Raw genomic sequence first — 22205 nt, 5'->3', positions numbered from 1 at the left:
ATGTCACTCATAACCTCCATGTCCCGCACCTTGCGAAGATCAAGCAGCTCTTCTCACCGTCTAACGCGGTCCTTGCCTCAAAACACCTACCCCCTCGTGCCTCAGAAGACGGTCGTCTTGTCTGATCTCCATACTATCAATCAATGCGAAGGACGCCTCTCCTGGTCATCCATACTCTCGACTCATTTCTCCCTTGGCTCCCACGAGCATCAAACAACGCCATCTCATCTGAAGGGGCAAAAGGCGATCAACCGATCCGTGAATGAACCCAGGAACTGCACATATCCTCATGATACAGGGCTCCAGCCACGGGAAACATCTCGACTGAACAAGCTTGGCTCCAATTCGGATGCCAGCCGTCAACATCGACCCAGATCTCAAGAACCCGGATCTCAGACGAGAACATACCAGCATCAGGCCAGGAGCATCATACTCCTATACACTCTCCCCAGTCTTTTACGGGGACAGACTGATACACGCCTCTCGGCCCGGGCTTGTGCCCACTGGGCATCGACCTTGAGGCACCCTCCATCGAAACTCGACTTACTTGGCTGAGGCAATATAGTCCGGCTTGGCCCCATTGCCATAAGCCTCGTCGATACTCTGCACCTAATCTCCCGCCTCTCTCTTCTCATTTTTTCTGCTGCAGTGCACCTGGTGTGTCGATAGCCCTCTTTCATATCGACTACACTGCACCACAGTCTTGTACAGAGCGGGTCCGGTCACTCGACTCTTATTTTCATATCCAACTTTTAATACTACGACGTCAACGTCCTTGACGACTCTTTCTCTTTGGTGCCGGTGACGAAGCGGTATCCGTTCATTCTTAATTCAAATCCGGCGTCTCAAGAGACTTCACCAAAGTCTCTGCAATCAAGAGAAGAAGCAAGAGCAATCTAGGAAGAGTCTGGAAAAGGAAGACCATTTTTATTCAAGATGGGCAAGCTTATCAAGAACCACTGGGCGAGGCTCATCATCCTGACCGCGGGAGCTTGTAAGTCTTTATTCTTTCTTTCTTTTCACCATTACCAGAGATGTTACAACGTGTATGTTCCTTTCAAAAAGCAGACATACTGACCGTCATCTACAGATCAAGTCGCTGCCGCGATCGAGGGCTTCTTCTGGCCCAAGATTTTCTGGGACTTCGCCACTAAGTTATTAGACCCGGCGGTGAAGCCCTTCCCGACATTACAGATCATCAACTTGGTCATGGGGCTTTTCATGATGGCATGGGAGTGGCCGCTGTCGTTCATCGCCGGCTCGGCGATCCACCGAAGTTTCGAGGCCCGTCTGGCCTTTCTGCCCCTGGCCGCTCTCGCCGCAGTCCTACTATACCAGGGCACGAACGCGGCGCTGTACTATTTGATTGCGATGGTTGTCGAATTCTGGGCATACTCTGAAGGCGAGGTGAGTCTGCTTTGGTCCTGTGTAATATTGGATATTGTAGGATGACATACTGACCTCTCATCTAGATGATCTGTGCCAAGCCATGGACTTTGCCAACTCGAAACACTCGAGCGATGAACGCATAGATGCCACACAACCGCTTCCAACGTGTGACGGGAAACATCAGTCGCGAAGCCCTGGATCGTCCAGCGTCCTCGCCACCTACGCGCTGTCACTCCGACGGGGATAACCGCGAATTTTTGGGTCGCTCGTACCGACGAACAAAAGTTCTCAACGAGTCCTCAAGCATCATTCCTGGACATCCAGGTTTCACTGCCTGCTCGATTGACGTGCAGGTCACGGCATGTCAATGCGCACTACGCATTCCATCAGTCCTTTAGCTTTTGCTGTTTTCTGAGGACCTATTTTCAGCAGAGGGAGAAGGGGGAGCAATTCGCAATGAGAGGAAGCGAATTCGTCACACTTCGGGCTTGATTCAATCCACATTTGGGTTCTAAGGCGTCAGCGGAGGCATGACGATACACCAGACCAGCATGATATTATTCAACGGTTCAGAGAGTCTTTCCTGGATCTAGAGAAAGGGATGTGCAAAGTCATGATTGACGTCGTTGCTACCAAGTTTGGCATGCGTGCAATCCCTCAACATGATTATACTAGTTATTTTTAGCGGTTTTTTTCTCAACATAAAAAAATAAAATGAAAATAAATCATCAAAAAGTTCTGTGACAATCTGATGAGCTTGCTCAGTCTTTTGGGAGGGGGAGGGGGGTTGGCAAGGGTCATGATTTGGAGTTCGAGTTGCCGTTCACTGTGAAGCCCCAAGGTCCCCACCGTACGTCGCATCAACCCTTCGAAACGGGGCCATCCCAAACGTTGAGACTGACTACCACAGCCAAGTCCCGTCCCCATTGTAGCAGAGCCTAACCTTGGAACCTAAACCAGAGCTCGGGTGACGTGAATTACGGGGGGAACAGAGGAAGAGGACGGTTGGTAACGAGTAGATGTAGACTAAATACAAGTCAAAAACAAAATCATGCTGCTATACAAATTTATTCAATGCCAGGGCCAAAGAAATACAATTTGGACTTCGGGACATATGGAAGAAGTTGATGACAACGACGACAACGATGAGGCTCAAAAATCTCAAAAGGAAGCCAGCCGCACTTTTCTCTTTGGTTCATCTGAAACTTGACACCTCCCCCCCTTGTATCCTCCAAGAGCGCAAGACAGAGAGGGAAGGATTTATGTGAGTAGATGCAGCACTGGAAAGTTGCGTAGCCGCCCAGGGGGAGAAGAAATAAGCATAAGTAACCCACCCCCTTGGGTACAGGGAAGGATTAGCCGCTGGTCTGGTTGAAGGATTATAGCTTCCCGCCTTTGCATGGAAGGGATGGGCGAAACAGCCTCGAAACGGTGTGCGGACTTGGTTGGTTGATTATGTCATATTGTCATCTTTGACAACCACCAGTTGGACCTGATCTTGATGTCTTCAATGGATATTGTCCAAGTGAGTGGTATGGGAACGATGTTTTTTGTTTGGTACAAAATTTTGTGTTCCCCGGCCAGCTCGAATTGAGGTGAGGAAAGGGCAATCCCGGCTTCCTTCTTAGGCGGCGCGTATGTGCGTCAAGCACGCCAACCAGGTCTGAAGACATGAGCCAAGTTGTTTCATTTTCCTGCGAAATAATTGAGCCGTTTCTGGTCTCGTTCATGCTTCTGGATTAAACTGTCATGAAAGACAGCTCTGGAAACTCTTGAAGGGAGTCAGGTCTGATGCCGCCATGTTGAGCAGAGGAACTGGTAATCCGCGGGAAGCGCAATCCTGAGGCATGAAACCCTGTTCAAAGGCACTGAAGGCGAGGTGCGATGCACTCTTTCAACCTCAAGGTTGTGTTCAATCTGGTGTACGGGATGAGTACCTATCAACGCATCGAATCCAAAATTTTCAGAGAGCTCAAACAAAAAGTATGAAGGTATCTTGTGTCCTGTCTGTCTCAGCTTCTGGAAAACCTGTGCTAGGTCATACTTCAAAGAAGCATTCCGGATCTTCTCCTAGGCCGCCGACTCGCCATACGTCGCGATGGGGTTCTGGAACCCATACGCATAGTTCAGGAACCGCCAGCCCCCAGTTGAGCCCCAGCGAGGCAGCATACTCATCCACCTCGTCCACCTGCTGCTTCACGAGCGGGTACGCCTTGGCCCTGCTGTCCTCGCCGCTGATGGCGAGGCTGGCGAGGAAGATGGAGCCGTTCTTTCCCTGGGAGACTTCCTCTAGGCCCATCGAGTTGCCGCCGTTCTGGACGCCGTGCTCGATCATGGCCTGGACGAGCGGGAAGAAGGAACACAGGGAGACGAGCTCGCTGTCGTCGCTCACGATGAAGGCTAGCTTTCCTGCTACGAGTTCTTGATGCTTCTCGCCCGCGAACTTGATGATACGTCTGGGCAGAGAAATATCGGTCAGCAATAAGATTTAATAAGTTGCTGTCGGCCCTAAGCCGATATTTCAAGATAAAGTGGATAGAACATGTTGGTCGTTTGCATAAGATCCAGTGATCCATATGTCTTTGGCAATGATCTGTTAGTGATCCCTCCATGGGAAGGTGATGGGGCAAAATCTAGAAACACAACAATGCCACATACGAGAGCCCAGAGGGCTGACCAGCATCGAACTCAGCAGTGATGTTCGTGATCAGCACAGACCGAAGCGTATTCAAAGTTAGTCCCGATATATCCAGGTAGCCATCATAGATGGATGGGTACTCCGTATTGAGGATATTATCCATGGCAACCTACAGAAGCATCTCGTCGGCTGCAAAGGTAAAAGTCAGTTGGCAGTTTTTGGTATTCTTAGACATCAGTTCAGAGTATTGCCCACATACCAGCGTATTCATAAACCCAATAAAGCATTGTTGAGCTGTCCTTGTCCAGCTCTTCGATCTCCACAAAGTTAACGTAGTCATCTATAACCTCATCCGTGAAGATGAGGTCGTAGTAGGTACTGCCACTTTCTTTCATCACCACCATCACCACAATGGACCAGCCTCTTCGTCCTCCGGCGCAAGGGTCAAGCGGCACAGGGGCCCGTCCTCTCAGGCTCGTGAGGAGCTCGAGCTGTTCTCGATCCATGTCAGAACCGAGACCTGTGTGGAGGCGGGGTCGGTGGCGAACGATGATGAATCTTGTGGCGGTGGTGGTGAGTTTGGGAGGGGGGGGAGGGGGACAGATCGAGACGAGACTGGGAGTGATAAGGGGATACTACAGATGAGGACAGTGGCGGTGATATATGAGGACCCTCGGCGACTCTGAACACTTTCACCGTCTCCGGGAGTATATACCTGCATATACATAGCATGTGTATAATTATATATACTGTAAATACAAGAAGGAGCAGACTTTTCTAACCTCATATGTCTCTCAAATGAGAAATCCTGTCTTTTAATTTAGGGTTGACAAGGATCATGATTTCCACTGTCCAAGGCCCTTTGACGAAGTACGAACAGGAAGAAAGAAAAGAGGAAGAAAAAAAAAATAGGAAGAAAACACCAAGAAGAAAATCCAGGAGAATGATGTTAATCTTAGCAGAAAATGATACTTGCTTTGTCCCGTGTTGGATTGCATAGTATCGCTCGACACAGTGGGCCTCAATGCAGCATTGAAAGACAAAAGCAGGAGGGCGAAGAAAGTTTACTATATAGGACAATCTCTAATGATGGTGCCTTTGAGAATATATAGAGAGGCTGTCATGAAAGAAAAGGTGTATTGTAACATCAAGACAAATGGCACTTCCATACGCAGCTCTGGATGTAGTATCGCGAAGTGGGTAAGCACCTCAGATCCCTAACTGAGCAATCACATAGATTCAGATTGACATACTCGCAGGAGATGGTGGGATAGACTGGTGTAATTTTTTTTGCTACCTATCCGCGACGGCGTACGTCGTCAGGTGCATTTCCGCAGCCATATCGGCTCACACGGACCATGCGGGGGCATGAAGAGACTCGCTGTCTCTCAAGACATCACATAATGCCCGATGACAGAGAGACCTCACTAGAGCACCTCCGCTTTCCATCCATTATACTTTCGTAAACTCGTGACACTGAACGCCAGGTGTGCATGTCAACCCTTCCAAAGTCCTTCCCAGAATGCCTAGACCATGAAGTCGAATGGGTATCGATCAGCCTCGGCCACATTAGTGGGCGACGAGGGGGCCATTGGAGTCGTTCTTGGGACCCTGGCGCTCGGGCATCTGTTTGGTGGGTGTTGCGCTTGTCAGTTCTCATGTCCCCTAGGCGGATTGGTAGGGCGGAGGGTGAATCCGGAGCTCTGATATCACTTACCTTGGAATGAACCTTTTCGCCCTTGGCCAAGATCTTCTCAATCACTTCCTCATCGACGGACGATCCGAACTCGTTCTCAAGCTCCTGTTTGGAAGCCGCGTCAAGCTTGCCTTGTGCTCCTTGCCTGTTACGAGTATTCATGTCAGCCAACTCGCCCGATTGGAGAGGAAGAGAGGGAGAGAGAGGCTGCTGTTACTACTCACTTGTGGGTGATGAAGATCTTGAATGAGGAGATGAAGTGTGAAAGGGCGGGCTTGGAGATACTCTTGTCCTTCAGGCCCTTGATGTAGGTCTCGTACTCGTCGACGTCGTCCACGAAGATGACAAAGTCCTCCTGAGTCTCGTCGCCCTTGTAGTGGATCTTGGTCTGCTCGGTAGCGCCCTTCATTTTGACTGAGAGTTGTGTGGTGGTGATATGGGTGTGTTTTTAAAAAGAATAGATGTGCTTGTCTTTCGTTAATTACTTTTCCATTGGTGTTGGTAGTTTCGATGGTTTTTGTAAGCTGAGTTTGTGAATGGAAAGGCCAGGCACGCGAGCTTATAAGGAAGGGAGGGGAGACAAGGGCCTAGCTCGTGACCCTACGTCATCAAACGGGCTCTGGGTTTTGGCTGGGCAATGGCGCAGTACCACAATACCGTAGCATCACTGTGCTCAGGCGTAACCCCGCCCCTGAGGGGAAGCTTCCAGCTTACAAGGTCGCTCAGCGTGGGGCAGTTACCGCACCTTCCCCCCCTGCCTGTGGTGCCATAATTAAACACTTACTGTACGGCAGCACCTGCGTTCGTCACAGGCACGAGGAAGCTTCCAGGGCGCATCCCTACGTCACCATCACTATATCTGTCCTCCGCTTCGACAGGGATAGCTTTTGGGCGTGGAAGGTCGTCGGCCGCATACACATGAATGGGCAGGTCGACGACAGCCAGCCTCATGTTTGCATCATACTGGGATCTGCACCAAGTTTCAGAAGCAGTCATTACATAGAATAATACATAACCGTAGTAATTATAGCAACAGCATCTTAAGCACGGTGGAGCTCAGTACGTTGCGCGTCTTCAATCACCCGTGGCCACTTGGTAAATGTGGCACTGATGACAGAAAGCAGCCGATGACTCCCTGTCAGAACCAACAGGCACTGGAAGCTCCCCTTTTCGAATTAGCAGTGCTGCACCTGCGCGACTTGCATAGCCTCTTCATCGTATGTGCACAGGATTTCCCAGAAGCGTCAAACCTCGGTTGCATTACGAGATGGGTAATCAATTGGTCCATATGTAAAACGGACAAGAGACAATAACAAAAGAAAGTCACCCGAGGTCGAGTGTTGAAGAGATCCTATTGACAACCAGCTTGTCCTTCTTGACCCCAACTCCGAGACCATGACATAAGAAAATGGGTATAGTGATCATGAAAATGCTGTGCCATGCCAGTCCAAACGATGCCTTCACCGAAACAAAGATCGGGGGGGGGGGGGGTTGGTTTCTAATAACACGAGCGAACTCAAAGACAAACCACACCCGGGGCTACCGAAAGATCCCCCGAAGTCCCTGAACCGCCGCCCCGCGGCGCAACGCATCCATCTTGGACCGCCTATCACTCGACGCCTTGTTTCGTGACGTTGACGGTCGCAGCGTCGAGGAGCTCGAAGGCTGACGCTCCTGAAACAAAACATCGTTTGGCTTCGGATCATCTCTGCAACGCTTCATGCTCACACTTTTATTGGCACTATCCTTGGTGGAACATGCAGACTTGATAGGACTCCTTGATAGCCATGAGGTCTGACGCTTGAGCTTCGGTGTGTTAATAGACTTCACACTTAATGCACTGTTTGTGGGGGTTGATGGTGCTGCTGGAGAGACCGAGGGCGACGCCCGGCCAAAGGCCATATCCCCGAGCTGCCAGGTACTCGGACTCTTCGTAATGCGCATCCGCCAGCGGGGGCTCCGCGGCTTGTGTATCCCGCTGGTGGTATTTCCGACCTTGATAACACCATGGGCATGGACGGTAGACGGAGTGCAGTCGGAATTGTCCTTGATCATAGTGTGACAAGATCTGCCTAGACTTTCACTGTCAAGATGCACATCCACAAGTGACGCTGATCCTTGTGGGATGGTCAGAGAAGTCGGGGTGGTCGGCGCCGCAGGTTGATTGTCGTCATCTGAATCCTCGTCACTGCCTCCCCTAGTGACACTGGCGAGGCTGCTGGAGCGCTTTGTGAACGTGCTGGTGATGCTCGTAACACTCAGCTTACGGATCATAGAGTGCGCTGATGTGCGAATAAGGTGCTCATTCCGCGCCCGAGTCGTCATACCCGGGAATGGTAGGATCTCGCGGGTCCAAACATCCGATAGTAGTGCCTCCAGTTTTGCCCTGTCCGCTCGTGAGGGTGCCAGCACTGGTACACGACCCTTGGCCGCGAGGAGAGACTGGGACCGGGCGACGGTCGCATTGGCGGGCGACAGTACGTCCTTCTCGACGCTCGTGTTTCTGACAATGACGTTGCACAGGGGCGATTTGGGACCGACGGTTGTTGCTCGGTGTATGGACAGGTTGCGCGCGATGGACCCTTGTTTTCCGTAGACGGTGCCCAGGGTCTTGATATTGAGAAACAGCGAGCTGTAGAGATCGGGAGTATCATGCTCTTGTGGATCCATGAGCGAGCCAGTGTCCAGACGGGATCGCCATTCGGTCTCCTCTTTTGGCGTGCATGCAGTCAACATCATCTCGTATAGCTGACAGTCGCACTCGAACACAATCTTCCAAGAGAAAGGCGTGGTGTGGCATTGAAGGCCTGCGTTGGGATTAGATGGTGGCAGCATAAGAACGAGCGTTGGGAAGGGAACCTACCCCGTCCATTGTCCACGGCCTCAACTTTGACTTGGCTTAGGGGAATGCAAGCTCGCAGGGTGTAGATTTGGTCGAACCTACTCGCAGAGGCCAAGCATAGCCACTCCTTGTAGAGAAGCGCCACCAAATACTGCCCTTGTACTCCGTCTCTTGACTGCCAGCATGCATAGAGGACGCCGCAAAGCTGGATGTGCCCGAACGAGCGAATACGGTTCTTTGATGCAGCGTCAAGTTGCGAGTCTGGAAAGACGAGCCGGTCTTGCAGCAGCCATGTCTTCTCCAGCACGGCTTTCACTCGCGCGTCGTCAGTAGCGCGGTTGATCTGCGATGTCGCCTCTCGCAAACGGACCAGGGTGTTCTCGACTTCCATGTGCGCGTACGGCGAATCGGCCACGGGTGTGTATTTCAACAACTCGGCAAAGAGAAGCGGATACTTGCAAACCCGTTGGACGGGCTTGACGAGCAGATCTCCGATGGTGAGCGACTTCTTGGACTTATCGCCGTAGGTACTACTGGATCCGACAGACGATGCCAGCATCTCTAGACCTCTCTGATACGTCGACCACTGCGGCATCGTCCGATGGACTGATGCAATGTCTTTCATCATCATCTCATACTTGGCCCCATACTCTTCATAGACGAAGAAGCGGTTCATCTGTGGGCCTGTCAGCAGCCGAATGCCAGTTGTTGTTCTTGATGGGCTCACCTTGTTCGTGAACAGCTTTGCGACATCCGCAGCGATGTTCGGTTCGGCGAGCATGCCGGGAACAGTGTCTAGCCACAACATGCCTTCGTCGTCCTCCTCGGGAACCGCATTAAGGCTCCGAATCCGCCGATGACCACGACCACGATGTATCGCCTGAGGATTGAAGTCAAGCTGCGTATATTCAGAATGAGGGACAGCTCGGTGCAACTCTCCCAGGAGCTCTTCGTGAAGATCGACAATGTCAGCTAGATTTCGATTTATCGAAGACCGTAGGCCCTGAGGCATGGTGGGGAGAGAGACGAGGATGGTAACGTAGACCTGGAGCGTGAAAGTTAGCAGATCGAACGCAGAGCACACAGAATATAGAACACTAACATTCATCAAGAACCGTACGTCCCCAATGTAGCCCTCCTCGGTGCTGACTAGTTCCTCCAAGATGCGCCGTCTCTGAAGTGAGCGCTCTACACCTGCTTTGTCCAGTACCCGCGGCTTGTCCAAGCAATTGCCGTCCTCGGAGTACCTGTGACTGGACATCGACGCTCTGCTGCTGCAATCGGTCTGCGTCTGGGTCCGAGATGACCGCATACTATTACGTCTCGACCGGGTAAAGACGCTTCCACTCGCAAGACTCACGCTGGCTGTCCTCACTGCCTCGACGAACCCGAAGGAGGACCCTGAAGATGACTGGCGATGATGGCCGCTTGTGCTACTGGCTGCTTCCTGACGCAGTGTGCCCATAGAAGCTGACCTGAACAGTCTCTCGTCTATCGTAGAAGTGTATTGCCGGCGGCCAGCGCGTCGGCGCAATGTCCTCATCCATTTGTGAAAGGGTGCCCCATCTGGCGCCTGAATTAGCTCTTCGTCCGCCATCTCGTCCTTATGGACAAGGGTCTGTGATCGACTCCCGGTGTTGTGAGAATCGGTAGAGTCGAAATCAATCAGCGTGAACTTCGTCGGCATAGGGTCGAGTGTGCCCCATTGCATCCAGTCGTCGGTGTCATCTTTCGGTGAACTAGAGGGGGCAAAAGGCAAATCTAGAGTAATACCAAGAGCGCCAGACCTATGTTCGAGAGCGGTGTCGAAGGGAGAAAGGTCTGAGAAGCAATGGAAGGGATCAGATGTGGTATCTTCTGGCAACCGAGTGATGAGTATCGAACCAGCGGGGGAGCAGACTTCGGACGACTCAGAAGCGCACGAGGCCATAATATTCTAGGGACCAGAAAACTTGAAATAAAAATTCGTAGTTGCATATGGTCACCCAAAAGGAGGGTAAAAGAGTGAGCTCCAAGAAAGTAGCCGTCAGGCTTCCAAAAAACAGAAGAAAATGGAAAAGAAAGGAGGGGTTCAGAACATGTTGATGGCGAAACAAACGGCGAGAAAAAAAGATACAGAAGTGAGAAGAGCTTGAGATAGAGCTGAGCCACCCAACTAAAAGTAGATCAATATCTCACAAGGTCCAGAATAACCGGGCGATTGTGTAAGGATTATTACGAAAAGATGCAGCGTATGTGAAGGAAAGATCTTGTGCGTGGGCAGGCGCGACTTTGTTCATGGGGAGCTGGCTGCACGCGGAAGTCTCCCTCACATAACCAACTCAAGGGAAGAAGAGAAGATCTGAGACTTGCGAGACGTCGGGAAGATAACCTTGTATATCTCTCCTTCCACAAGGTCAGACTATGACCAAGCGGTTGACACGCGTTCCAAGCTTACCAGCAGCAGTAGTGGTACAGGCCAGTCTCGTTGCGAAGGTAACACCGTCCTTCGTTGGCCGCAGCTGCCAGTCCATCCATCCTCAATTTTGCCCGATTCCTGGCCTGCCTGACTTTTCCTCTCGCGGCTCCTCTCCTAACAAGCACGGATGGAAACGGAGATAGACAGACATGAACATGTCGATCATAGGAGACGAATGACGTGTGAATCAGCTGAAATGCGCTGGACAAAGGCATCGGCTTCAGCTTGTCTCAATAATAGATGACGTTGCCGGGGAGAGATTGCCATGGGAGATTTCCGTGTCGGCGAGGTCGAGTTTGAAGATCACAATTCCCTTATAAACGCTGCCCCTGCTTGGGGCTCGAGCACATCCTTGAGACATATTGTAAGAGCAGGTTAGCTGGCCAGCGTGGATAGAAGGCTTGATGCTCTCTGCAAATGAATCCAGAACATGTTCTTATGCCCTCAAAGGGAGAGAGGAACAATGTGAAGCAGCAGGTAGTGGAGGAGGGCCTTGGTAGTGCACGTTTCCCGTTCTAATACATAGTGCGAGTGCCAAAAGCACCTAAGCGTTGCTTTCCTGCGGGGACGGCGGAACCGGTCCTGCAAGGTTGAAGTTACCTCTTTGTAATGTACACCTGACTGTACTTGCTTCCTCATGTCTCATTTCGAAACAACCAACAACAGGCGGTATATCTGGTTGCCAACAGCCATAATGATACCCTCCTGGCCATCTTGTCTGGATCCTTGACTTCTCTATAACAGCCATGGGCCTACCGCTGAGAATGAACAACATCCACGCACCCACGGTCCCTTCGGGTCCCACCACCGCGGGGGCCCCCACGAACGGCGCCCCTGCGAACCTCACGATTGCAGAGCTGCAGCGCAAGAAGGCAAATATGGAGATGGAGCTCTCTGCCTTGAGCAGCGTGCTCGACTCGGTATGCCATACTCTCACACCTGCCTGGTCCTAATCCCCAAGAGCAACATAGGGCTGACAGGATTCATATAGCATGGCGTCGACATGCACACGAGTCTGGTCACGGCCGATGGCTTCCCCCGCTCCGACATCGATGTCGCGCAGAGTATGTCATACTCTAGAGATCGCTCCTCCTGAGTGCAGTGCCCTGCTGACACCCAGCTCCCCAGTCCGGACTACCCGCGCGCGCGTCATCCACCTCCGAAATGACTACAAAGACCTTATGGGCAAGATCGAGCAAGCTGTGTACGCGGGCTTCGCCGAAGGAGAAGAGGAGGAAGATACACAGGAAGAAGAAGCTCAGACCGCGGCTGGTGCCCGAAATCCTGCGCCTCGCGATGCCGCTCCAGACCTTAATGACGAACCTTTCGCCAAGGTGAACACTGTCGCGGACGACAGTCCAGCAGCCGCGGCCGGGCTGCAGCCGGGTGATCTAATTCATCACTTTGATAGTGTGAACAAATTCAATCACGATGGGCTGAAGAGGGTCGCTGAAGTCTGCCAGCAGGCTGAGGGGGTAAGCTGCCTTGACCTTGCCCCTGTGGTGGCTGGCGTGGACGTGTGTTTTTGCTAACGATGGCTTCACAGCACAATATCCATGTGAGGATCTCGAGACCCAGACCAGCAGCGCCTCCACACGAGCTGCTGGTGACCTTGTGTCCCAGGCGATGGAGCGGGAGGGGGCTGTTAGGATGTCACATTGTGCCTCTCTGAGGAAGCATGATCGTCTTTGAGAGACTGCATATTGTATGCACAGTCCAACTCAAGCTTACACAAGCCAGAAGACGAAAAGACAGCAACGCAGAGGAATGCGGCCAACACGCAGGTGATGACTTTGAGCTGCAAATCATGACTCGTCTTTTATGAAGGCATGCCTCATGACAAAACAATTAGCAATAAGTATATGATAGGCCATTTCGGGGACAGACAACTATGGCGCAGACTGTGAACATATCGCCCGCCACCATGCCTTGGGATTCAGATCGTCTGCTTCAATGATAAAATGATCATTCTCTTGCCTTTTCATTAGAAAAAAAGCTTAAAGGCATATTTTTAACTTCTCCAGAGCAACAATCGACACGGCTCGTCAAGTTGCTTGAATGTTGGGAGAAATCAACAAGGCCTTTATCAGCAGAGATATCTATTTTCAGGTGAGTCGTAAATTTGGACCAAGAAAATTAGGCCAATACCTATGTATGTTTTGTGTAGACATCCCAGACAATGCTGCTCGGGGAGGAAGGAAGTGATTGTTCAGTGCTGCTCAGGAGAGACTTCTCCCAGGGGAACAATACTCGGAGGATACTGTGGTGCTCTGGCAACCAGCTAGAGCGGGTCAAAACAATCAATGAGGGGTACATGCAGGGGGATGAGAGGAGCCTGCATTGACATCATGGCAAAATTTGAAAAAAACGCCCCCCTCCCCCCCGCGCCAGGTCTTGACTCGGAGAGCCTGACCGCCTTACGTCCAAAGGGTTGACTTGGCCAACACACTTGCTTTTCCAGAAGAGACATTTCTCTGATTGCGTTGCACAAGGAAATACGATTACGGAGAGGAGGCAATAATTGTCACGCGGAGAGATGCTGGGCGAAATATTTGCTGAGTCCCCTTTTGTTGGGCAGTGAGTCTACCTAAGTTGCGCCTGAGTGCAAGGAAAATTCGGCGCAGAGTTCCTTTCTGGCGCGGGTGGTGAAACTAAACGGAACCGAGGCTTTGGAGGAAGGGCTCTCCTGCCCGGCCATTAATGCGTCACCAGTCTGCGTCCTAGCTCTTCCAGTAATCCATCGTGAGTTTCATCAACGTGAACTATTCCTGTCTCGCCAGCCTTTATGTGTCGCTAGTCCTAAGCAAGATGCCGTAGACGTCGAAGGAGAGAAAAATGAAAATCTATCCATCCATCCACCACGTAATGCCTCCTGTAGGCCATCGATCCCGAGCATCGCATTTCGCCCTCTACAGGTCGTTGTCGTCATCCTCGTCAGGCAGAGGCATGTTGGCAGCCTCAGTCATCTCGTTCTCGTACTGGCGCAGAAGGGCCTCATCGACCTGAGCGGTAGGAGGAGCAAGAGCGGGGGCAGCGACAAATTCCTGTGAGATGTATTAGAAGACACAGCAAACATGACGCGCAAACCTGGTATCGATTTGGGGAAGGGGGGGGGGGGGCGTACCAGGCTGGGGTTGCCGACGAGCTTGCGGGCGAGCCAGAGAAAGGGCTTCTCGAAGTTGTAATTGGACTTCGCAGAAATATCGTAGTACTGCAAGTTCTTCTTGCGGTGAAACGTGATAGTCTTGGCCTTGACCTTGCGCTCCTTGACGTCGACCTTGTTACCGCACAGGACGATAGGGATGTTCTCGCAGACACGAACGAGATCACCTGTTGAATAGTTGGTCAGCCTGACAAGAACCTATGTGAGCTTTTTTAGGGGGCAGAATTCGGAACACATACGGTGCCAGTTGGGGACGTTCTTGTAGGTAATACGGGAGGTAACATCGAACATGATGATACCACACTGCCCGTTGATGTAGTACCCATCACGCAGGCCACCGAACTTCTCCTGACCGGCGGTATCCCAGACGTCGAACTGGATCTGGCCATAGTTCTGTACAGGTTGCGATTAGATGGAGTCCATTATCGCCACATAGGGGGGAGGGGGGGACGAACGGTGGTGAAGCCGAGAGGGTGGACCTCGACACCGAGGGTGGCCATGTACTTCTTCTCGAACTCGCCAGTCAAATGGCGCTTCACGAAGGTGGTCTGTGGTGAGAAAAGGGCATGTTAGCTGACATTCCGAGGCGGTTGAGGCTGTTGGCTCAGTCGAGCATTGTGACAATCACAAATGGCGGCCAAACTGCCCCGCCGAAGAGGGAGGTAGCTCGGCACAACTTGTGTGATTGACAAGCCTGATGAAGAATAGGTGGGTGGTAGAACATACCTTGCCGGTACCACCATCGCCAACAAGGACGAGCTTGAAGGTAGGAGTCTGACTCTCGGCCATGATCGTTGTTGTGGTTGATGTTTTGGATGGAGAGAAGAAGGGAAGAGGGTATGACTGGAGGTCTCCGAGGTGATGTATGTATTGGAAATGCCTGGAAGTGGGGGCTGGTGGGCCGGCGTCAGTGGTCTGCAAAAGTTGGGAATGACAAAGCCTGGTTTGGCTTGGTACAGGCGCGATTGACGATGGTATGGGTCCAGGGAGGGAAATCGACCTGGGCTTTGTAGACGAACCTTTTACAGGCGGGTATCAAAGGGCTGCTGAAAGGAAAGGCAGTTGATGCTCTAGTCTGGATCAAGAGACAGAGAGAGAGAAAGTGGGTTGGAATTTGGGTTGAGTTGGGTCAGGTAGGAAAACAAGAAGAACGGGCAATGGTCTGGAGGCGGCGAGCTTACGGGGGATAGGGACTGCTAGCGAACCTCAGCGAAAACTTGTAACGGGTGACCCGCTTTTCCACGTGACTCAGCCGATGGCTCTTGACAACAGGCGAGGACGTGCCGTTTCCATTCATATATTTGTCTTTAACGTCTATTATCTTCGTAGCAAAAGACATGCATCCATTGGATACACATATGAATGTGTCGACGCTAGACTGGCCTTGTACTCTGCTGTATGATTTCTAAGCAATTGCAGCCCGATGACACGTTTTGTCCTTAGGTTGGTCTCCAGCTCTTGTCTTCAGGCTCCGGTGTAGGACGGGTTGATGCCTAGACTCGGCCTCACGTCTCTTGCACACCATTAGGCACTGTCTCGGCATAACTCCACCTTAGAGCAACGGGCAGCCTGTTTACAGTGCCTACACCACACCTCCTGGCCTGGTTCTCCATGCACACGATCGTCTCGTAGTCAAAAGACGGGCAGAGTTTCCCTACTCGAGATAGTCTTCCAAGGGCTTTGTCGGCGCGTTTGGCCGAGAAGACTCTATGGTATTAAGGCATCAAGGTCTCCTTGCCACGTTCGTGGTGTACCGAGACGACTGGTCAGGGAGGCGAGGCCTGTTGGGGTGAGGCGAGGTCGATGATATCGTCGAAAACATAGACCCGAGGTTCAGTCGTGTTCTGCGCAAAGGCATCGCCTGACCTTCGGGTGCACCGAGATCAGCATAAGGCCAAACTGTACCCGAAGGTCAGTCAGCTAAACACCAGCGCTCCTAAATGGACTGCGGTAAGTGCCTGATCTGAATCCCTGGCTCATACCTGCACGGAGGCGAGTCTCCATCTGAAAATTGTCGATGAGCAAGGCTGTCATCAAGACTTGTTCAACAGACATATTTCCGGAGTGAGGAGTGTTACTTGAATAAACCCCCTCCCCCTCAAAAAATAATACTTTAGGATACATCCATTCTAAACCATTGTTGTATCTTGATGTAAAAGTGCATTGTGACCAGAACCCATCTTCTGTAGGAGACTAAGTCACTGTGACGCGTGATGGGCGGGTACCGAGGGTATGGTGTGAACAGCGGAAACCCGGCCTTGTCCTAGAGGTAAGCGCTCGGAGGTAAACTTATAAGATGGACCGAGATTTTTCAGAGCTGCAAGTTGCGGACAGCAACAAGGCTTTGGAGAGAGGTAATGACGCTCGGCATCTGACCCATTTCGCCGTCTTCTGCCCGCATGACTACCTGTCTGAACAGCCTTGAGACTCGTTCATTTTTTGTGACCATCAATGAGTCCGGCATCTCGAAGAGCCATCCTGCCTCAAGAGAAAAAGATAATGCACATAAATTTGCCATGTTTATCAGTCCTGTTCAACATGCCGTCTTGAAGCTATGCAATCGATCGTGGCCACCCCCCTTTTTCCAACACCAAACCTTAAAGAACGAACATGAAAATGCGCCAGCAGTGTTCCACACGCGCAGCAGCCGGCCTGCGAACAGCGGCAGCAGAATTGACCCCCATCTCGTGTCAGCAGTCAACAGTGATGACTGTGTCGGTGTCGTACCCTTGGACCCTTTTTCCCGTCACATTACCACACAGCTCTCGTCCTTTGCCCCAGCTCTCTTTTTCAGATTGGGATTCTTCGGAGGCGCAACATCCATCGGCGTCCCACCACTCGCTGCCGCCCGAATAGCATTCAATCTCTGCTTCGCTCGGTCATCCCCTGCGTCTGCGGCCTTGACATACCAGACGTTGGCTTCCAGAATATCTCTTCTGCACCCAATGCCCATTTCCGTGAAATAACCCACTGCGTACTGGGCCTTGACATAGCCTGTGGGATTAGATGGTCAGCATTATATACTACCAAAGAGACAACCAAGCAGAAGGTTACAACATACCCAGCTCAGCGGACCTTCGTGCCCACTCGTACGCTTCTTCCTCATCTTTTTCCAAGATCGGCTCGGCTCCAACCATGTACCAGGCGCACAGGCCCATCATCGCACCTGCGTGTCCTCTCTCAGCGGCCCCGGTGTAGAAGTGCACACTCAAGGCCGGGTCTCGCGGACAGTTGAGTTTGCCATGCTCGTATGCGTCGCCCATTCGGAAGTTCGCCTCTGGGTGACCAAGATCGGCGGCTTGTGTGAACAGCTCGGCCGCGTATCCTTCATCCTTGAAGATATCTTCACCATATCCGGTCTCGTATAGACATCCTAGATGGAACGGTGCCGCGTTGTACATGGCGTCTGCCGATTCTGTTGCCAACTTGAGCCACTTCAGGCCTTCTCGATAGCGCTTCTCACCCAGATCACCAGAAAGGCAAGCCTTTCCTAGTCTTGTCATTGCGCCGGGATGCCTCTTTGATGCCGCGGTTCGCAGAAATTGAACAGCTTTTGCCGGGTCCTTACGACAACCCCATCCGAACTCGTAGCACAGACCGGTCCGATATCCAGACTCTGCGTGACCATGCTTCGCGGCCAGGACGAACAGGGGAAAGGCAGAATTATAGTCTTCCTTGCCTTTGCTGAACAAGCCCGAAGCATATCCATCTGCAAGGTAGTACTGGGCGAAGGGGTATCCTGCGTTGGCAAGTTTCTGCAGGATGGCTCGTGCTTCTCTTATCAGATCATTTGGATCGGAATCCGCGCTTCCGGTAAAAGAGCCGTTGGGGCTGTGACCTGGCTTCGGCGACTTCTTCTTAGGCTCTGTGACATCCACGCCCTGTTCCTGAGCCGTGGAGATCAGAAATACTGCAAACGAGTATTGTATCGAGAAGTCACTGGTCTTCTTGACATTCTGCCTGTACATGTCGAGAGTTTTCTGTGAGCTCAGTAGAGACGCATTAGATCCCACCGCGTTCCGCAATTGTGAGTTGTCAATGGTCAGGGGTGCAGGCGCAGGCTGTGGATAGGGAACATTCAGCAGCTCTGCGTACGTGGACTGGCGGTTGTCTACGTTGGGTGATTTCCTTGCATAGCTCGAGTGCGCCGATGGAGCGCGAACGCTTGGTGTGCCATTCCGGCCGGAGGAGCGGCCGCGATCAGAGTGGACAGAGTATGCAGACTGTGGCCTGGGCAGCGAGGTCCTCCTGAGATGAGAAACGGGTGTCAGATGGCGGTTTACGGCAGCACCATTCTCAGACAGGTCTGGTGATGATACAACCCGCGGGTCGTGACCACTCAAAAAGGTTGGAGTCGGCGGTGTGAACGGCTGGTGGTGATACTGGAGCTGTGCAACCATCTGAGGCTGGTTCGCAGCATCGTTGGTAGCGGAGCTCACAGTAGAAGCATCCTCTGATTTCCGCTGCTGGCCGTTTTCCAACTCGTTCGTGCCGCCCGACACTGAACTGACACTCGTTGCTATTGAGGTTTCTGTCGAGGTGTGCTGATTCGAGACGCTGGGCGTCGATAAAGAAGTATCGGTTTCCCGACTACGCCGGTTGTCTCCCTGGACCGCGGGAACCTGTTCGCTGCCAGCAATGTCTGCTGCAGATGTTAAGTTTTCTCCGCGGCTTGAATCAGCCTGGGTCCCAGAGCTGTCGCCAGCGTTGACCCGCCGTATTGTTCCCTCCGGCTGCGAAAAGTCCAACGGAAGACTTGGAGGGGGTCGCTTGGGTGCCTCGAGGATCGGCGGCATCTCCATGTCCAGTGATGCAGATGAGCGCTGCCGGCGGTCAGGACTGGAGTGTTCCCCCGTCTCTATGGCTGCGCTTGAAGGCTGTGCCCAGTTCTCAGGTTGGAAGTTCATCTTGACCGGGGATACCGGTGACTGTCCCATGCGCGAGCCGTCTGCCATTGGGATGCGTGGTAATGGTTTGTTAGCTTCTGAGCGTATGCTCTGCGGTGAGCCATGGCTGGAAGAGCCGACTGGCTTCCTCCGTACGGGACTCGAGGTAACTGAGCCATATTGTGGAGGCGAAGAGTCCACGGCAGCCATTGCAAAGGGGATCAGGGTTTTTCAGCCTGATGATGTTCCCCTCTGACCAACTTTGCGTGCTGTAATTGTCCCAGCTGTTATCGAAAGGCTAGTCGTCCCTGGACGTAGTACGACTGGCACAATGCTATTGCGACGGCTATAAAGTCTCCTCCTGCTGCATTGAACTCGTTGTGTCGCTTTACTTTCACTTTTTTCCCCTTCTTGTTCTCCTTTTCTTTTCTCTCCCTCTTGGCGTCCTCCTGGAATGGAATTATTCAAGACTCGGCTGACCAGTCCTGAAAGCGGCGTGCTGCCGTCGGAAGTCGAATATTATGCAGGTGACGTGTGTCGGACGCAAAGAAGTCTCGGAGAGGACCTCAAGGCTCGCAGAGGGAGAACTCGTCTCTTCGGAAAGGGGTAAGGCTGGTCGAAAATCCGCGGTGCCCACGCTACTATGTAGTCACTCCGGCGCAAATGATGCTACAAGTCTATGGGATGACGAGAAAGGTTGGACGATCCCCGCAAGAAACAAAGAGGACGAAAGAGTATGGACTGGGGAAGCACCCAACAAAAATAACAAAAAAAGAAAGAAGGGAAAGGAAACCCCCACAAGAAGCACAAGGCTAATGCTGCTGCGGCTGAAGAAGAGAAGAATGGTATCCGAAAAATGACGAGGCGAGAAGGAAGATGACGGAAAACAGGAGGAAGCAAAGACGACACGAACAAGGCTGAGCCGTAAGAGACTGACAAATGACGGCGTTGCGTAGCGAGACCAGACGAAGCAGGGTCCCACACACACACACACACACACACAATTTCTGCCCTCGAGATGTCTTGTGCGACTGGCAGGCCAGCAAGTCGGTGAGAGGTGTCGAGAAGGGAGGTGAGGTGGAAAGAGATGGATAGAAAGCAGACCCAGACCCAGATTCAGACCGAGGCCGGATTATTGCACACATGAGCTCAGCACGGACAGGATTCATCAATGTTCAAGAGTGCAAGTGCAAGGTACCCCTCAAAATAGGAAGTCGCACTGGGGCCGCACGTGAACCCTGAAGTACTACTGTACGTACCCGTTTTTTTCTCCAGTGTAGGTCGATCACTGTGCTTAGCGTATCCCGTCAGAAGGGTCCCGCCAAGGAGTCGCCTCTACTACCTAGTACAGCACTATGACTTCGCCCAGCTTGCAGACTATGCTGCCTGTAAGCAGCGTTAGACCTATACCGTGTGCCTGCGACACTGATGCACAGCAGCTAGTCTCGGATGCACCAGGTGCTCCCTGCAGGGATCAGCCTGTGCTAAATTAGGCCGAACAAGGACTGAGCCCCCCAGACACGGAAAAGCTGGTGTGACTGCAAACTCCTGCCCGCAGTCGAAGGCCCTGTACGCTTTTTACTATCCACAGTGGGTGATGAGGTGCTTCTTGTACGTACTGCATACTACGCAGGAACTACAGCACTCTGGTCTGTGCAGAGGGACCCCAGACTGTCGCTGTCACTGTCTTGTGCATGCAATCAGACCCCACTCCCACCTGTTCACACTGCCATCGCCATCCACACCTCACGCCACGGATGGGAACACAAATAGGTTGTCTCATCCAATCCCGCAGAGGATGATGGATGATGAGGCTCCTTGCGCCTGCCCGAGCCTTCAATAGCTTTCTGCTCGGCGCCTGGCCGAACAACGCACACCAGGCATAGATTCGGGGCGACGGCAAACATAGGGGACGCGGTGGAAGCCTGGTCTGCGCTGTACATCCTCAGTCCACGGCAGAGGGTATCCGTTCATGCCCTCGTATGACGAGACGTGTGGAGACAGAAGACAAAGTCTGCAAGACACGCGGCCGGATGGGCAGGAACACGACCGCCTGGTGATCCCAGAGAGCTGGACCATCTCTTCGCCTTGTACACCATGGCTACATGGTGCGCTTCCGCTTTTCCAGCCTGTCCGACACAAGCTATGGCGATGCTGGTCGTACACTTGCCCCTCCAGTCGCTGATGCCAAGATTCCTGAGGAGCAATCCCTCGGCGGGTTGCTAGGACACTAGCCAAGGCAGCGAAATAGGGGTGCACCAAACGAGGCCAACAAAGTCCTTGGGAGGAGACCCCAGACAGACGCCATGCGAATCAGGATTGAATGCCTTACCCTTCTCTGTCACCCAGCGGAATTACGAAACCAGACATCGGTACGGGTCGCGATTCATCGCTGCCGTGGAACGTAACGCCGCGTCAGTGTAACGGATTTCGGATGCCCTGTTCTCCACACCACAACAGAGCCATGAGAAAAAAGGGGCTCACAGGGCGCAACGCAGGTGATATTCATTATCACCAAGATGAGCGGACAATACGTCTGTCGATACTGATGTCACCGGGTCCCAGATGCAGCGTCCAACACGCGCATGTTTGCGGTATGAAACGGGCTTCTGTAAACCTCCGTGGGTGTGGAGGTCATTGGTCATTCTCAGACCCTTACCTTCACTATGCTGGCTCCGTGGTACTGCGCCCAGAACATTCCCCACCTGAAAAGAATTGAGCCAAAGGACATGAGGGCTAGCAGCCTAAAAGCTATGTACAGCAGGATGTTCTGCATCAGAAGCCAAAGGCCCCCCAACGGGTATCCGACGCTTGGCTCTCAGATTCCAGGATGCTGCTGGGTGCATTCTTGTCTTCGTCACTGAAACTTGGATGACGACGATGACATAAGTTATGGTGCAACTCTCTGGGACTGCCTCTGAAGGTACATGTCGAAATGACTATTCGAACCCAAGCAGATCAAGTGCGACCCTCGCCAGCAAGCAGCGGCATGCTTTTTCGAGCGCCTAATTCCGTCCTGTGCTAGCTTCATATGTTTAAAACACGCCTCATCTACAAGGTCCGGGAAGCCTACCCGCATGCACTGTGCGACCCAACAGCCTTATGGAGCCTTCACCACAGTACTACCCAGCAC

General features: G+C 52.4%; 8 protein-coding genes across 8 annotated transcripts; 3 read left to right on the top strand and 5 right to left on the bottom strand.

The window, feature by feature from the left end:
• Positions 1-936: 936 nt before the first annotated feature.
• M406DRAFT_287166 (uncharacterized protein) lies at positions 937-2119 on the top strand (the record flags this gene model as incomplete). Its single annotated transcript, XM_040918716.1, has 3 exons — positions 937-994; positions 1091-1407; positions 1473-2119. The coding sequence occupies 3 exons, from the start codon at positions 937-939 to the stop codon at positions 1530-1532; spliced, it is 435 nt and encodes a 144-aa protein (XP_040780048.1). The 3' UTR covers positions 1533-2119.
• Positions 2120-3427: 1308 nt separating this feature from the next.
• Positions 3428-4533, bottom strand: M406DRAFT_327490 (uncharacterized protein; the record flags this gene model as incomplete). The annotated part of the gene is made up of 3 exons (XM_040920213.1): positions 3428-3845; positions 4201-4216; positions 4287-4533. The coding sequence occupies 3 exons, from the start codon at positions 4531-4533 to the stop codon at positions 3428-3430; spliced, it is 681 nt and encodes a 226-aa protein (XP_040780047.1).
• A 758-nt stretch (positions 4534-5291) lies between these two features.
• On the bottom strand, positions 5292-6224 carry M406DRAFT_355156 (DUF1960-domain-containing protein). The gene is made up of 3 exons (XM_040923096.1): positions 5948-6224; positions 5745-5868; positions 5292-5653 (listed from the first exon to the last, which is right to left on the bottom strand). Exons 1-3 carry the CDS (start codon positions 6130-6132, stop codon positions 5597-5599), a joined length of 366 nt encoding a protein of 121 aa, XP_040780046.1. The 5' UTR covers positions 6133-6224; the 3' UTR covers positions 5292-5596.
• Positions 6225-7913: 1689 nt separating this feature from the next.
• M406DRAFT_249915 (Dbl homology domain-containing protein) lies at positions 7914-10162 on the bottom strand (the record flags this gene model as incomplete). Its single annotated transcript, XM_040916650.1, has 4 exons — positions 7914-8530; positions 8587-9241; positions 9293-9610; positions 9668-10162. Coding segments are annotated over 4 exons (2085 nt in total), but the record flags the coding sequence as incomplete, so codon positions are not given.
• Positions 10163-11652: 1490 nt separating this feature from the next.
• On the top strand, positions 11653-12906 carry M406DRAFT_321142 (uncharacterized protein). Its single transcript, XM_040919478.1, has 4 exons — positions 11653-11943; positions 12015-12087; positions 12152-12498; positions 12570-12906. The coding sequence occupies exons 1-4, from the start codon at positions 11770-11772 to the stop codon at positions 12693-12695; spliced, it is 720 nt and encodes a 239-aa protein (XP_040780044.1). The 5' UTR covers positions 11653-11769; the 3' UTR covers positions 12696-12906.
• A 679-nt stretch (positions 12907-13585) lies between these two features.
• Positions 13586-15233, bottom strand: M406DRAFT_287156 (GTP-binding nuclear protein RAN/TC4). Its single transcript, XM_040918715.1, has 6 exons — positions 15206-15233; positions 14913-15079; positions 14642-14734; positions 14426-14579; positions 14148-14353; positions 13586-14067 (listed from the first exon to the last, which is right to left on the bottom strand). Exons 2-6 carry the CDS (start codon positions 14973-14975, stop codon positions 13933-13935), a joined length of 651 nt encoding a protein of 216 aa, XP_040780043.1. The 5' UTR covers positions 14976-15079; positions 15206-15233; the 3' UTR covers positions 13586-13932.
• Positions 15234-16670: 1437 nt separating this feature from the next.
• M406DRAFT_321141 (HCP-like protein) lies at positions 16671-18376 on the bottom strand. The gene is made up of 2 exons (XM_040919477.1): positions 17248-18376; positions 16671-17180 (listed from the first exon to the last, which is right to left on the bottom strand). Exons 1-2 carry the CDS (start codon positions 18152-18154, stop codon positions 16933-16935), a joined length of 1155 nt encoding a protein of 384 aa, XP_040780042.1. The 5' UTR covers positions 18155-18376; the 3' UTR covers positions 16671-16932.
• Positions 18377-19438: 1062 nt separating this feature from the next.
• On the top strand, positions 19439-20147 carry M406DRAFT_102977 (uncharacterized protein). The gene has a single exon (XM_040915037.1). It carries the CDS (start codon positions 19594-19596, stop codon positions 19930-19932), a length of 339 nt encoding a protein of 112 aa, XP_040780041.1. The 5' UTR covers positions 19439-19593; the 3' UTR covers positions 19933-20147.
• The last annotated feature ends 2058 nt before the right edge of the window (positions 20148-22205 follow it).

The sequence above is a fragment of the Cryphonectria parasitica genome (genome assembly GCF_011745365.1).
Source record: "Cryphonectria parasitica EP155 unplaced genomic scaffold M406scaffold_2, whole genome shotgun sequence".
Taxonomy (NCBI): Eukaryota; Fungi; Ascomycota; class Sordariomycetes; order Diaporthales; family Cryphonectriaceae; genus Cryphonectria; species Cryphonectria parasitica.
Note: the sequence above shows the minus strand (reverse complement) of the source record. Positions and strands in the feature narration are given on the sequence as shown.